The sequence below is a fragment of the Colius striatus genome, chromosome 25 (assembly GCF_028858725.1).
Source record: "Colius striatus isolate bColStr4 chromosome 25, bColStr4.1.hap1, whole genome shotgun sequence".
Taxonomy (NCBI): domain Eukaryota; kingdom Metazoa; phylum Chordata; class Aves; order Coliiformes; family Coliidae; genus Colius; species Colius striatus.
Genome location: NC_084783.1, coordinates 3,991,018 through 4,007,933, shown reverse-complemented (window position 1 = coordinate 4,007,933; position 16,916 = coordinate 3,991,018). Strand labels below are relative to the sequence as shown.

The 16,916-nt window shown below is 43.1% G+C and overlaps 1 protein-coding gene across 3 annotated transcripts in view; it reads right to left on the bottom strand.

The window, feature by feature from the left end:
- Positions 1-16,916, bottom strand: part of ELL (elongation factor for RNA polymerase II) — a 53,249-nt gene that overhangs the window by 16,771 nt on the left and 19,562 nt on the right. The window contains exons 2-5 of one of the 3 annotated variants that reach the window (XM_062015040.1): positions 10,474-10,521; positions 4,924-5,045; positions 4,474-4,637; positions 1,290-1,543 (exon numbers count right to left, since the gene is read on the bottom strand). In XM_062015040.1, coding sequence (XP_061871024.1) covers positions 1,290-1,543; positions 4,474-4,637; positions 4,924-5,045; positions 10,474-10,521 — 588 coding nt within the window. The other 2 variants (XM_062015042.1, XM_062015041.1) reach the window with 2 other exon arrangements.

Genomic DNA, 16,916 nt, shown 5'->3' with positions numbered 1-16,916 from the left:
CAACATTTTCTCTGCACAGAGGCTGAGAGCTGCTACCTCCTTGTTTTGCTGGTGTGGGACTCTGCAAGCTCCACCCCAGGCCTCCCAAAAATAGAAACCTTGCAAAATGAGGCAAAAAGGCCAGCAGGAACAGAGAGTCCTATGAGATATACAAGAGTACAATGAAACCCACACCTAGATGTATTTAGACATGTAGCTTTAATGCAGCCTGTAATTTTTAGCTTATCTGTGTCTGCCTGTGGATGGGAGCCCTGGTAGTGCTGAAAGGAGATTAAGTCCACGGGCAAGACATTTACAGCCAAATCAGCATTTAGCCCAATCAGGCTGACACTGCCCAACACACCACTTGCCTCTGGGGGTTTGGGAGAGCATCAATAAAAGATGGTTATCAGAAATGGTATTTCCAGTATTAAACCTATTTATAGCACTCCAAAGGGTGCTCAAAAGAACTCTAGTGCTGCTGAAAAATGAAGGGCTACAGGATTAAAATCTAAGGTAGGAGTAAGTTGTGCCAGCAGTAACTCCATTTTCAGCATGACCTGCCCTGTGCCCTTGGGCAAACCAACTCCTTGTTGTCTCATTCTTTTCAGCTATGGAAAGGAGTCAAAACCAAACAAATCCAATACAGAAGAGGGCAGCTGCAGCATTTAAATAAATATCCATGATGTGTTTTGCACTGTGAGAGCAATAAAGGTATTTACCACAACTCCTAAAATGGCACCTTCAACGTGACTCAAAGTGTTAAGAACTGATTCAGCTCAGAGCAGCTTTCACACTTGACATACAAATAATAGGCTTTGCAAGAAGCTGCATGATCTTCACACCTAACCAGCTGCACTTCTAAGCAGGAATGCCATGGGCCTGAACAACACAAAGATATAAGGCTTAGTGGAGAGGGATGTGTTTTTCCTTTCCATAGGAAACATTACATGTATGGATATAGGATGTGTTCCTTTATGTGCATGGGAATAAAAAGGGGTATAACAAAACAGCTTGTAGATCCTCTCCCTGCAACCAACCAAAACTGTTCCTGTTAAGTGTCTGATCTGGTGAACCAAAGTCATGCAGCTTAGTTGCACACACCTAAACCGAGGCACATGCTCGAGGGCTGTCTGCTACCTCCAGGAAAAGTGCCCTGAACTGTGAACATCTGTCAGACACAGCCTTTGGAGAAACATCAGCTGTGTCTCTGAGACACACAGGTTGTGTTCAGGCTAAACACAGAGGTGCCACAGTTCTGAGAAGATGTTTCCCTTTACCTAAATTGTTGCCTTCATCAGAGTACAAACCTGCTGCAGAAGGTTGTCCAGCAAATCCTTGTCCTGCTGAGAAAGTCCATCCTTCTGCAATCTGAGAATAAGTTCAGGTTTCTTATAAGGCTTTAGTGCCAGTAAGTGCACAACCCTATCTTTGAAGGGTCTCTGAGATATCGCACTATTGCCTCTCTTTATTGCACTGGCAAGGTTGACTGGCGTTGGGCGCTTCCTGGAGGGCACAGCATCGGAAGCTCCTGGTGCAGGTTTACGCACCTGAACCTTTTTGCCTAAAATGAGATGAGAATAGTGAACTGCAGCAGTCACCTTGCAAAGGCCAGTGGTCTGTCAACACGTACATGGAGTGCATTACACCATCTGAAGCGCCGGGAGATGACAGGGAAGGACAAACACAACCAGCACACCCCATCCACTCCGATAGGCCACCGGAACGAGCGTCCCGTGAGCTTTATGATTCGTGACAAGCTTTGTAACAAGTAAACAGCAACACCAAGCTCTGGGAACCTAAGTGTTATTGGCCACGAGCTTACATAAAGCTCTCTTTGTTTGCCAGCTTTCCCTTTATCCCAAGTGCATGTATCCCCCATGGTTAATCTAACCACTCTTCCCCTCCCTACGAGAAGAAAATTCTGCATTATTATGTAGAAGAATCAAAATATGGAGTGGAAAGACCAGAACTGGTCAACAAGCAGCTCCCTGCTGCTGATCTCAGCAAAAAAGCTACTCCAGCAGATGTTTCTGCTTTTAGAACAATAGGAACTTTATGGGGCTGGGTCCACCTCCCTTCCCCCTGCCAAACACTGCCACGTGAATGGGGTCTATGGCTGATGCATTAGCCTATTCATTAGAGTGTCTATTCTGATACAATAACCCCTTCCACATCGCAGTAATCACTGCTCAGACTCCACTTATGTGAGGAATACGAAGCTCCCTTAATACAAATACGAAGCTCCCTTAAAAGTTCATCTCAAGCCCTCAGAGGCAGCTTCCTCAACTCCATCCCAAATGTGGTTCTTGGTTTGTGACAGCATTACACAAGAATTCATTTTTCTCATTCCTATTGAAAAACAGCATTAACTGGAACCCTCACACAAAGTCCCACATCACTCAAAACCCCAAATCAAGGAATTTTACCATTCTGAATACAGAAATAGCTCTCAAAGGCAGGTTCCTGCTACCAAAGGCAAAACCAAACTGAAAATGTGTAGGTTCCAAGGTCTAAAACACAGAGGTGCAATCAGTAAGCGCTTGGGTTCAAGGGAGTGACCTTCACCAGGACAAACAACAGCCAGCACTTACTGCAAGGATTCTGGAGGTTAATTTCAGCATGGCAATTCTCCACTGCTAGGAAGCAGTGTTTTCAACTGAGTCATCTGAAGATACTGGTGATTGTTTGCAGTGTTTATTTTACTGAAATGTAGATTGCATAACTCAGTTCCCATTTCCTGCCTTTTTATTACGCACCACGCTGATGCAAGTAAGTACAACCCATCGTGGGCAGGGCTGAGTTAAGAGGAGGGGGGGAAACAACAATTCACACATTAAATGTCCCAAAATCCAGAGGTCAACTGGACTTCATTTCCAGAAATGGGGCAAGAGAAGAACTCCCTTAACTCCTGCCAGGTCATGAACAGCACTGGGATATTTCCACTTCAGGCTGGGGCCAAAATGCACAATGATAGGAAAAGAAAAAACCCTCCAAGTTAATCCAGAACACAAAGTCCTTTAAAATATTGATACATGTGCATATATATAGATGTACAACACACATGTATTCGGTGTCTCTACAAGTGCACACATCCCCCTGAAGACCTATCAGCCATCTATGTACAATACACACTTGTTCAAGTGTTAGTGCACATCTATACTGTTCTGTTCATCTCCAGTTTCAACATGTCATATAAATCCTTTCACATCTGAGCCACCTGGAATGACTCCACTGACGTTTAAGTGCTGAGCTCTGTGTTCTCATGGAAATGTGAGAGCCAGCTTTCTCCCTCCAGACCAGCCTGCAAGTGAATCAGCTGATGGTGCTGGCACACCGAAACAGTGCAGAGCCCACAAGAGGATTGTCCTCACCCAGGCTCTTTCCTTCTTGGATTGGTGCTTTCCTCCTGTCTTCAACGCTGACATCTTATACATGCAGCATGCACCCTGCTCCACTGCTTTTCACACAGCTGGCCCTCCATCTCAGAGCAGTAAATGTTACAGTGAGGATGCTTTTAGTATCAAAAAGTTTTGCTTTATCTTTCCGGGAAGCAATTTGCTTTGAGGATCTTCTCTCTCACAAGCCCAACGACTTCATCCACTTACTGTAATGTTCTCAAATAGAAGCTAAACAAAATAAGATCTTCTTGTCTACAGGAAATCAATGCATTTCCTTCCTGATTACTATCTCATTTCTCAGCTTTGAGCACTTGGCTGGTAAAACAATGAGTCAGGGTCAGTTCTACATTTTGCAACTCAGTATGCTCATCACAGACATCCTCTGAGAAGAGGCTGGCTACAGATCACATGGGCTGCAGAAAAAACACCTGCCTTTAAAAAAAAAATAAGAAACTCTGCTTTCTAGTTAGTGTCTGTGCCCTAAGTTTGTGACCAGTCTGAGGTTAAGCAGGGACCTGAGCCCAGAGCTAGGAGCACAGGCTCCTTCTGGAGCCCATTGATATCTGCCAGTTTTATTTCCTCTCCTAAGATTCTCCTTTCATTGTCACAGTAAGATGGTTTGTTCAAGGCTGCAGTCAGCAGCACTGCTTTGGTCTCTTTGTTTGTGAGCACAAGGGCACTGCTATCTGCATCCTAGATGTTGCACGTTACGGTCTCAAGCGCAGGCAGACACCAGATGTGTGACAACAGCGGTGGCACATTTTAGCTGACTCTGCTAGGAGCATGGACACTTCTGATGGATCAGCAGTATCCTCTCAGCATCACCACGTGACAAATAAGAAATAATGCCAGAGAGAGATGTGACTGAACACAGACAATCTTCTGAGGCCACACAAACACCACAACACGTGCTATAGGGTGAAGATGGATGCCATGAAGAAGTCACAACACAAAGGAGAGCAGCACCTTCATAAATCAGACACCCATAAGGAACTACCAGGTACTTGTTAGAGACTTCCATTGTCAAGCAAACAAATGTCAGCATTTACTGGAGAAGCTACTGAAGACACCCCCAGATCAAGTGACTGCTTACCAACATATCTCCCCCCAGGTTTAATGACTATAGCGCTCCGGCTGCGAGTCTCCTCCTCTGCCTGTGCCATGCTTTGCCTTGCCTTCTGGTAGGAATCATCAGTAGCACACACGGTGATTTTATCCTGTATGCTTCCAAGGCAATCCAAATGGATATTGCCATTGCTGCAAAAGAAAAGGAATGGAAAGAGACACTCCCAACACTGCAAAGGGGCACATCTCTGTCACTGGTGAATAACTGAGGGTGAGTTATCTCAATCACAGGAGGGCACAGAAAGAAGCCAAGAGGTAAACAGCTGTGTGAGTGCCTCCTTACCCAAATATACACACACAAACAGATTAGAAAGACTCTAATAAGAAAGAACACGTATTAAGTTTTGTTCAGCTTTGTTAAGGAAAAAGATCCTATAGAAGGTAGAGGAAAAAAAAGAAACAAGTCTGGACCACTCACCTAGATACATACTGCTGGATACAGTCAAAGCTCCCTTGGGGGCTGTCCTTGCCAATGTTTGAAAGATAGAATGTGAAAGTCCGCACTTCTGTAGGTCGATCAGGCCTTGGAATTGCAATGTGCTGTTTGGGAGGAGAAAAATATTGGTCACTTGTGTAGCCCACAAACATAAAATTCAATTTTTCTGCAGTCACTGGGCTTTTTAGCCATCTTGCAACCCAGTGCACCAAGGAAGCATGTGGATTACTGCATGGGAGACTATGCAGAGGAAGAAACTACAAGGATTCAAGTTAGCAGAACTACATGCACTGAAAAGATAAGGTAACAGAGGTAGGCAGATGTAAAGAACAGCTAAAGAGACAGCTACCTCTGTAACAGAACAGAGATCCGAGCTGGCAGCTTGCTGCCTTTCCAAGCAGAGCCCACAATAATCTTGTTCTAGGAAACTGCCTCAATTCTATTGATTCAGGCTCAGAACAGACTTGCCACCGCTGTTTATATTCAATTTAAAGCACTTGGAGATTTGTTTCTTTAGAATTAGTGATCCAGCACTAAACATAGTACAGGCCAGGTCACTAGGTACCATGCTTATTCTTTTTTAAGAGATTATAATTCCATAACGAGATTTCATGGCTCACAGTAGAGTGTGACGCTGCTGCTAAATTAAATATTTAGCCAAGCATTAAGTGTGCTCCACAGACAACTCCACAGCAGCCTGCACTGGTCTTTCTCCCCCCAAGCCATTCATTTTTCAAAAAGGAAACTGTTTCCCCTCTGCTTTCAAGATCCAACATAAATCTCTGCATCTGAGCTGTACTATCACATCAATATTTGATAATTAAGATGGCTTCCAGAAAATGAGACGGAGGAACATCGGATTCAACCTATTTTAGGCTACACTCTACCACACAGGTTTATATTTACCCAGATTGCCACATCTATGCACAAAATATAGAGGCCTAGCAAACCAGCCTGTGGCATCCACGTATGACTGCGCTCCACAGAAGATCACTGCTGCTACAGAAGGGTTTCTAGGTGGTTTCCCCTTGACCTCAGACATCTACAGCAGCCTGTAAATCCAGTGCATCTGGGCTACTTTGCTAAACCACAGGGATGTTCTCAGAAGCAGCAAGAAACGCTTGTGTGACCCACAGCGAGCAGAGCCCGTGCAGCATTTTCCATTTACTCCCCATCCAGATCAGCCAGCCTCCAAACAGACTTCCCTTCTTTAAACGGCAAGCTGAGAACCCCAGGCTTGAGCAGTACAGGAGGGACAAGTTATCCCCTGCACAGTCCCAGGATCTGCATCTAAAAATACTTGGGAGTAGATTTGGTGGCGATCTGGGCGCTGACGGGCAGCGCTGACCCTCCAGCAGCAGCAGCTGAGCCCTGTTATCTCCCCGGCCAAACGTGCGCTGGCAGCCTTGAGCCCTTAATCTGTCCCAGCACCCTCTGCCCCCACCCATCCAGGACGAATAAAATTCTTTTCTGCTTTACAAGCAAGCTGAGAATATGCACAAAGCCAAAGTTATATAAACAGTTGATTGTGGGTCTTTTACAGTTGGCACCGCTCACTCGCTCGTTAATTCTCTGGGATGGGAGCAAGAAGGTAAATGCAGAGGATCTGGACGTGTTCCTGTGTGATCTGATCTAGATGGACCTGCTTTGGCAGGAGGCTTGGACTAGGTGATCTCTGAAGGTCTCTTCCAACCCCCACCACTCTGTGATTCTATGAGCTGTTTGGCTTCTCGTGCTGCTTGTTGGGGGAGCGAGTTGAGCTGCATGCGATGGGTTTGGGAAATAACACCTGGAGGGTGTCACTAATATAACCTGGCCCCAGCTCCTCATTTACCAGGGCAAAAACCAGTTGCTCCCACAGCTCCAACTTTGGTCGAGTTTCTGCAGCTTCTTCAAAGGATGTGAAATGCGACAGGAGCGAGACAGAAGTCACTTCAGCGTTAAACGTTGCTCGTTCCAGTACTGAAAAGTGTAGCATATGCAAACTGCCCGTTATCTAGGAATTATTTTTAGCTGAAACAGAAGGTTTCTCAAGCCACCAAATCAGCATGGTAACTGCTTTGAGAGAGCCCTAATTTTGGTGCTGAGTATTACACCAGTAACCATAGATGCTTAAAAATAGCTCAGTACAGATGTGACTTCTGTTTTTTTTCTTTCAAGTAACATTCATCTGTGTACAGCTCACTCTGAACGGCAATTTCACCTTCCTCTATTAATATCAGCACAAGTTCATCCCGAGAAACAGGGGAAAACATCATATTTTCCAGTTGTGTAAAGACATGATGTTCCTAACAGTCATATTTACAAAAGCTGCATGAACACACATGTATCTGGCCCCTTCTCTCCCTCCCTGTTCAGTTCTCTCCCTCCATCCCAGCTCCCCCACAGCAAACACCTGCAACTTTGACCCAACCTAAGCTCTAATTCTGCACACGCTTTTACTGAAATAGAAGCATCTTCACCCTTCCTCATACAGTTATTCATGCCATCAGCTACCACCACTTGTAACCTTCTGGCACTTCAGCTCTTTATTGCTAATTTCTGTGCTCACTGAAACCAGCAAAATGCTCAAGACTCCATGTAAATTTACAAAACTATTCAAGAATACTCAATTCATGACAAAATAACCTAACAAAGAGGTGCTGTTCCTATGGAATAGCCAGATAGCCCCACTTTAGCATCTTCAAGCACAGTAACACTCTGCTAGTTATGACTTCGTAACTACTATGGAAATTGATCATTACACAGTTTATAGCACTGAAAAATTAATTAATCAGACTAGCATTGCTATAAAGAAATGTATCCCAAGGCAAAGCTCTTTTACAGTCCACAGTTTATAAAAACTCCTGTGAGATTTGATCCCAGCTGGAGGTTTTGTCCCCTGTCACTGAAACCACTGTTTTATTTTGGGCTAGAACCAACAACATCCTCCCTTCAGCATTCACCAACAGACCTGCCACCTCCACACCACTGTGTTTTATTCCTGGCCAGATCTCTTCTCCGGTTAATTAGAATATTAAACATGAAAGCTTCTTTCTGTGTATTAGAAGCTGTGAGTATCCCTGACAGCGTTCATTAGACTAATAGGGGGAAGAGGTGAAAAACAAAAGACCTGGACACAGTAATCTAAAGGGTTCTAGAGAATTAAATTAGGGAAGCAGCAGTTTGGTTTAAACTCGTGTCCTGCCTCCCCCAGTCAAGTACTTTTAAGTTTTGCCTTCTTGTAAGAGGGATATTTACCCAGAGAAGGCAGATGATGAAAGTCCTGTATCAATGGACACTGCTTCAAATCACACTCTGACGTTTATGCTACGTACAAAACCACCACCCTCAAACATCAATGGGGACTCTTCCCCATGGCAACATTTATTAAGAAGTAAAATAAGAAGGCAACAAATTAAGGTATGTATTGTGGTACAGTGGAGGAAAGGGTATTCTGAAAATAAACAGATAACCAACCAGATTTCAATGTCACCATCTGAATTTGAGAACTTGGTAAATTACTGAAGTTATCTTTTCTGTCCAAGTGATGGAGGCTGACTGGGAAGCACAGAAAGGCCCATCATAATTCCTTACAGCAGGGTACAATATATGAGAATTGCACTTAAAACCAGATGGTTATTGCAGCTGCCAGCTTCTTGTCATACCCAGTAAAAATAATCACAAAAGGACAAAGAGCTCTTTCTATCTGCCCCAATTGAACTGGATCTCGCTTTCTTCAAAGCTCTACCTTTGGCCTTTACTCGTCAGTGCAATTAATTAAGCATCTCAAAACAAGGCAAGCGGAGGTCAGCTCTGTGCTGCCAACATCCTCCTTCCACCCACAACTCCCCAGCGCTGCTCAGACTGCACAGGGCTCAACACTTGGCTCTGTAAACAGCAACTCAGACCCAGCCATGCTGCATCGCTCCTTTACAGTCAGTCAGGACTGGAACTGCAGTGGACTGGCAGCTCTTTCACCAAAACCCCTCTTATCTGGAAGTTAAGGGCTCAAATACAATTAAGTGCATTAAATATTCATTTTAAATTTCTGTAAGGAGCTGCATAATTTTAAACCAGTTTTTGCTTTAGTTAACCTGAAGATGTCCAGACCTGTATCAGATCCACATGAGACCTGCTGCACGGAGAGCATGGTGGCTGAAGGCAGTGCAGCATTTTAAGCTGTTCTGACTAATTTTGCCACATTTCCTTCAAGAAGGAAGATTAAGAAAAGAGGCATTTCTACATCTTCAGCAGCTTTACATGAAAAGTTAGATGTAGGTCCTCACAAGGTGCTCTACAAAGGGAGAAGGAAAGCATTGACAGCCCTTTTTGCTTCTTTATTACAGGGAAAGCTGTTCACCAACAGAACACACACCCTTAAAAGTTTGCCTTGTCACTTGCTTCTAACTTTCCAAACCTTCAGTTGCAGATTTTAATCTATGCTTTCATGCTGAGCTTTCTGGGAAGTTTAATTGTAAACCAAGTAAAAAAAAAAAACAGAACAACTGGAAATTGCTCCTTTCTTTATTTCCCAGCACAAAAAGGTTTGTATTTGTCTTTTTTAACCTACAATAACAATCATGTCTTTCCTGCTATGCCTTCTCAGGGTACTATGTACAATTAGTGAGACGAATATCACTAAAATATGGGCAAGGAGAAATGTGCCAGGCTTTAATACCTACTTAATTCAAGGCTTTTTTAAACTTTAATTGTGCCACCATGAAAAATTAAGTTATTAAGCTGAGTTCATATTCTTAATAAAACCCCCACCAATAAACTCCTGCTTCCTGATTCAAAGCACCAAAGTTAAACACACACCTTTTTGTAGCTAAGAAGCATTTAACTGACATTTAAGTCGACTGAAGACTTGCACTACTTTACCAGAAACACTACCAATTACATCTCAACGTTGTCAGTAACTGGCATGGCAGTTTCAAACATCTATAAATACCTGAGAGTTCAGTCATTGGAACAGAAGTTAAAGAAATAGAAGTCTTAAGTGTAAACCAAACTTTTGATACTGACAGGAACTGCACAGTAGATTAGATGTGCATATGAAAGGAGCAGAGAATTCGGGGCAGCCTCCAAGCACTGCTACTGCACATAACTGGTAGCTATAAAGACTTTGAACCAAGTTTACCAGGGTTGGCATAGTGTTTCTTAAGGACAAGGGCGAGCTCTCCACAAACAGCTGCCCCCATCACAGCCCTGCCATCTGCAAACCTTCCGTTTCCTTGTTCTAACCCAACAGCACAGCCTCATAAAAGCCAATTTCACCATCAGCAACATTGGCAGCACTTTGCATTGCTACGGGTTTAGCAAGGCTAGAAAACAAAGTGGGGGGGGGAAGTTTTTAGAGAGCTAATCTATGCGATCAAGGAGCAAACACTCTGTCCTGGGTCACATCTGAACATCACATCTCACACTTCCAGAAATCAGAGCATCATTCTTTGAACTGGAACAGGACAGATGTACAGAAAAAATACATTACTCAGATTAACTGAATAAGCCACTAAAGAACTTTCCAAGGCAACTCACATATAAACTTACCCCTTGGCTTCCTTGAAATTGGATTACTGGTTTTGATGTCACAGTATCCTGCAAAAACAAGTGAAGAAAAAAAAAAAGAGATTACCTTAGAGAAATTTAAAGCTCCACCACTCACTGCCAAAAAACTCCTCAGCTTGATTCCTCACTTACGCTTTTTTTTTAAGGAAAGAGGTTCAGGGAAACAGACAAAATTCCAAGCAAGAAAATAACAAAACCTCTTGAAATGGTGATTTCTACCTATAAAAGGGATAAAACTGTAATGTCACCAGTGGTTAAATAACTTCACTCTTTAAAGTCATTAACCTTTACTTCAGGAAAAGAAAATCTAGGAGATGATACCCAGATGGGCTGTACTTGGTTCCTCCCTGACCCCCAAACCGCACTTCAGGCAAAGAACAGCTCAGCTGTGTATCTTCGGTGCTTATGTAAGTTTTGAGTTAAACAGTGGATATTTGAGGGGAAAAATTTATGACAGTTCTAGGTCTGAGAACACACTAAGCAAATTTTTTCCAATAGAAAGCTGGCAACTCATTGGAAAAAGCAAACTGCAACTTCATTGCAAAACGCTGTTGTTATGTTGCCCATTTCAACAGTCGGCCTCTTCCTCCACACTCAGTTGCTCATATTTCAAGAAGTCGTACTCCCGTTAGCTCTAATCCCCCTCAAACCTGCTCAAGACAAACACCACTGAATTTCAGCCTTTTTGCAAGGTTATGGCACTTTGCAGGGCCATGATTTTACCAAGATCACCAAGGCTTTGGGATTCAAACTCTTACCTGAGGTTTGACCTCCAGGGCAACAAGTCACACACACGCAATCCAAGCCACACGAAGGTTTTATTTCTTAAATTTCAGGAGAATTGTGGCTGCTTTGGTTTTATTTCCCAACTCACAAAAAGCATTCCAAGACACACACTAAAAGACAGTCTCATGCAGCACAGTTGTGCTCCAGGGGTGGAAAAAACCCACTGCATGTGGAGATCCCACCGTGAAGCCTTCCAGAAAGACAGAAGAATTTACAAACAGGCTGAAATGTCATGTAGGAGTGAACACGTTGCCACATACACAGGAGACACATTTCAAAAAGGGAAAATTGCCAAGAAATGTTTGGGACAAAGTCCAACCTGTGCATTTGTACTGTCCTTTTCACTCTTGCATCTCCCAGCAAAGAATCTCATTGACTTCCAGAGGATTACAGAAACAGACTTTTACATTTAGCAGCAAAACAGTTGTTTGAAAAGCCATGAAGTTTACCATCTCCTAGAAAACCTTTCCAAATGCTTTCAAGCCCAGGAGTGAAGAATCTAAGCCACAAGACTCTGACATTAACAACAGATCACTAGTAAGAAATATCCTTGTAGCAGAGATGAATAAGCTCATCCCAAGGCACAGTCTACAGAACCTTCTCAGAGCCCATTTCAAAACGATTTAACAGATCAGCCTCACCCCCTGAATTGTTACAAGACCTTTATGACGGGTGAGTAAAGCAAGGATCTGTCTGAAGCTGACAGCACTGGCTCTGTGTAGCACAGCAAGTTTTACAGACCCGAAACAACCTTTATAAAGAAACAATAAACAAGATCTTGCTCTTCGCACAGAGATCACGGAATTCCTTGAGTGCCACGACATTGCATACCACAGCATGCTGTTCATACACAGACTGGCCAGCTTTTTGTTCACCGTGTCAGCATGTACTCTGCAATGTGTCCAGAAATTCATATGAACATACTTGAGCAAATAAGCATTTGAAACATTAAAAAAATCTGGATTAAAAAAAACAACCAAACCCCCTCAATGTGGAGTTTGTGGAGCTAACTGCAGATCAGTGAGGTTCTGCAATTCATTGTGGGAAGTTGCTTCAATGGAATAAGAAAGTAATCTGGAGCATGTACGTAGACTAGCAAGGCAGGAACAATACAAAAGTCCTGTAACAAATCAGGAGGAGCTTTAATTACAGGATTTATAAATTCCCTGTCTACATACAAAATGGTTTCAAGTTAAATGTGTAATCCCAAACTTTCAAAATGAGCCTTCCCCCAAATACAGTCCTGTGCTGCCTGTGCACAAGGGTCACTGGGGTTTGTGACCTGCCATGGAGGAGCTGTAGCCTTGTTGCACAGCAGAGGTGGCAGGGAAGAGCTCAATATTTCACTTTGAGGGTGAGGGAGCCCTGGCCCAGGCTGCCCAGGGAGGGTGTGGAGGCTCCTTCCTTGGAGCTCTTCAAGACCCACCTGGACACGTTTGTGTGTGACCTGATCTAGGGGGGAGCTGCTTCTGCAGGAAGGTTGGACTGGATGAGCTCTTCCAAACCCCACCATTCTGTGATTCTGTGAATATCAGTCATTGCATCCTCCCAGCTCAGGGGCAGAAGGGGAAGGCTCTTGGCACCACCTACACGGGCATCCCCTCCCCTCTGCTGATGCCCAGTTCCTTGGCTACAGGTCATTTGAGGATGTTCAGGGAAGGAAACACACACATACACCCTAACCCAATTAAGGATATGAACTTAAGTACTTTTATTAGATGAAATGAAATTCCTGTATGGACACCTCCATTCAAGACAAAAGCAAACAGATGAATTAAGCTAAACCAAATTAAGCCCCTATTTCAATTTAGATGTTCAGTTCATTTGGATTAACTTTCCTGAATGTTCCTGTAGGGACAAATCCCAATTTTAAAGAGTGCTTCCTGTCATTTTCAAACTCCTTCCATCATCTTCACCTAATTCTTCTTCCTCAGTGATGTCAGTGAACTTTCTTCCTTACAGTTTCTTAGAAATGCCATCCCATCCACTTTCAGTGTGAACACATTTTTTCCCCTCTTTCTGTCCTTCCTTCTACTTAAAAGACATCACTCCCCCAGCCCTAAGGATGGGATTGTGGCACTGCTGCCTTTTCCAGAGCACACCACAGAGTTCAGTAGATCTCTGGATCTGATCCCTCAGATCAAGGAGGGATCTCATCTTTGTGTTCAATTAAGAGGCAAAACAAGATTTGTCTGAGCAACTGGGCCACCTGCACAGCCTTATAGAATCTAGTCCTATCCCCCCTTATCTTCCAATCAAGAATTTGTAGCTTCGTTCCTCTGCAAGACTTATTATATTTCATCAGCTCCCAGAAGCTATTCCTAAAAACAAAAATCTAAGCAAGAAATCAACAGTTCAAGTATTTTAGACTCCTGCCAGGTAGCAGACCTTCACCTCTCCTCTGTTAACAGGCTCATCCCTAAGGGTGCCAGTGCCATTCAAGAGGGCCAAGTGTGAAGCAGCACCATTGCTGGGAGGTGGTGAACCAGAGAAAAAGCAACTATCACACAAGAATAAAGCTTATCTACACTGTGTCTCTGTAAGAGCAAGGAGAACTCCCTTTAAACACACCAAAGAGAATTGCCTGTCTGCTCTTGGCTCACTTTTGTTTCAACAAAAGCCTTCCTGATTGAAGTTAGCAAATCATTATCACATCTTCACTGTTTACCACTTCCTACAATGGATCTTTAAGAAAATGCATCAAGCTTCCTCCCATCTTACTGTAAGACAAAATGAACTGTTTTAACAAATGGGAGGGTCCTTCCTGCAGTGCCACTCACCAATGCCTCAAAGCTCTACAGGAATAACTTCCTAAGGAATATTCAGACCCCTGTACTTCTCCAAGATACACTCAACCTTAAATTTCCAGCTTTACTCTCTTACTTGCAAACAGATCCTCAGAAGGGGTCTGAATAGAGCTCAGTTATGTTGTGTGCCAACCCAGCATTTTTACCCCATTAAAAAAAAACCCAAAAACCCATTTATTTGCTGTATAGAAAGAGCATTTCTGTGCTTCTGTGCCCAGTTTGCTGCCTTCCACAGCTCCTCCTGCATTCCTCAGGCATGGTGGAGAAATAACCCAGCAAGATTTCAAACACTGAAGTGCTGCTCTGAGATGCCAAATGAATCAAAACCCCACAGGCTCAAGTGCCTTTGGTCAGACGGTCCTCCAGATACCATAAGGTTATTTCAGAAGTCATAAGATTAAACCAGAAAAACCAAAAAGTCATCCACAAAGCATTTGTCTTATTAGCAGTGTATTACGCTCATCTTCATCCTCAAGTTTCCCCAGGGTGAGAGGAGAGCTAGTAACCCTTACCACACTCTGAATGTTCCTTCACATAAATACTCCAGATCTGGCACGTGGAAGCTTGAGTGAAGAGTGGAAAGAACAAGCAAGTGTCATTAAAACACAAAAATGGGATGCAAAAACTAATAAAACACTTCATCTGGTATAAACAAAGCTGGCATGAGGTTTTAAAAACATCTAGTGGAGAAGCTGAGTGGGATATTCCTACACAGGACTAGAAAGGACTTTGGAAACCCTCAAGTCAAGCAACCAGTTGGAATCTTCCCCGTTTCTTCAAGGAAATAGAGATAATTAAAGAATAGGTTGTTTCGAGAAGTTCTGTTCTGCACTTACTGGAATTCACACAGGAGGCAGCGTTATATGGAAAATATTTGCCTATACTTAGTATCGGTGTACTTGTCTGTTTTCTTGACTTTTAAGAGTCACAAATGCTGAGCAAACAGAGCAAATGAAAGCTTGGCTTTATTTATGTTGGAACAAGGGAATTATTTTCAGAATTTAAAGCTTCTTGCAAGCACTTTAAAATTAGTAGCAAGAATTCCAATAAATAGACAGAGAAACTATAAAATCCTGCTAACCCCACGCTTGGTGTGGATGGGACATTCTGAACCCTCACGTGCAGTCCCAGTCAGGTAAAGCCACTGCACCTCAGAAGCCAGTTACAAAAACAAGAGATTGCTTACAATTCATGAATTTCAGTCTCCTCAATACCCCAAACTCAACGTTCCTCTTTAATTCTTTGGTTATGACTAGTTTGTTTCTTTTGCCCACGTAGTATGGCCCAAATATAGGCATACACCCTCCCGTACTTCCTCCAGCTGCTCAGCACAACTGGGCAAAGGATGAAAAAAGAAAAGTCAAGATCCCAGTCTGAGAGGATATTCAATTTGAGCAGAGCTGGATGCTTGCGAAAAGGTGTCTTGCAGACCCAAACAGATTCATCACTTCCATTTCCATTTTAAACACACCAGACGGATTTTGCAAAGTAAAACAGAGGCCAAAAGCAAAGCAAATATATCCACTGTCTCATTGTGACAGACTCACAAGAGACACCTCAGAGTCCCAAAGTTCATTAGCAGCAAGATATATAAATCCCAGGAGAAAGAAATACCTTTGAATATACCCACAACTTCAAGTGACTCTGTGAAGTTTTCTGGCAGTCAATTAGCCAAAGCTGGCCCAGGAGAGAACCACTGCATATTAGGCAGAGACAAAAGCTTTCTCCCAAGACATTCCACTATTTCAAGGCTTATATTTACCTCCTACCAGAAACACTGCAGTAAAAAGGCTCCTGAATATTCTTTTTTAAGTCACATCTATTACTTATGGAATTAAAATACCGTCTCCCTGGAACACAATTTCCATCTGCAATTTAAGGCCTCCCAAGGATCCCATTTGAAGTTGAGGACAGTAACAGACTGCAGATGGGATTGAGTCTGCTGAGACTTGAAAATTATAGATCTTATGTAATTTTTGTTGACCTGAACTACAAAGCCTTCCAGACCTTTATACTACATATGTCTTGGAGACAAGCCACTGGTTTTGCTATTCAAATACAGTCTTCCCAGGGAGAGAGTCTTGAAAATCCCACTGAAACCCACAACTATTGAAGCAAAAGTTGAGCTTTCTACTCAAGAGAGATGCCAGTGACAACAGTCAGTTGCCAAGGTGAGAAACTCAGATAACAGGGATGCTTCTGGAGGACTTGGGGTGCCCCTGCATTCTGCCAGAGATGCAAATCCTGCTGTGCACAGGCAGCTCTGTGGGGTGTGAGGGGTGCTCCTCAGGCTGCAATCTCCAAATTAACCCATGTACACATCTGTTTGCTCCTCCTCTCTGACACCAGCCCATTGATGCCTATGATGATTGAAGTGTTGTCGTGGAAAAAAAATCACAGCTGTCTGCTGGATCCAGTTCCCTGCTCTTCTACCTCACTCTCCTCTCCCTAACCTTTAAAAGAAATATTTGTTTGGGGGAGAAGCAAGTACTCAAGCTTTTAATAAAGGTAATTTTTAAAAGTGCTTTTGATGAAGGTTTAGGAGCTGAGGAATAACCAATTACTCTGTGAACCATAGCTTGTATTCATTATAATCCATCGTTTTCCTAATATGCATGAATAGATGTACATTATCACTGTACTGTTAAAGTACCTACAAATCCTAGCCATAACATGGTGCAAGCAGTAATAAAATGATAAAGAGCTTTTATGTCAGCCAAAATGCTAAGCTGTGCATTTCAAAGTTTTTAATTGCTAAAGTGCAAAATACACACACTGGCTTCCTTGTCTGTAACTGCAACATTTTAAGTGAGCTATTAGAGCACAAACGTC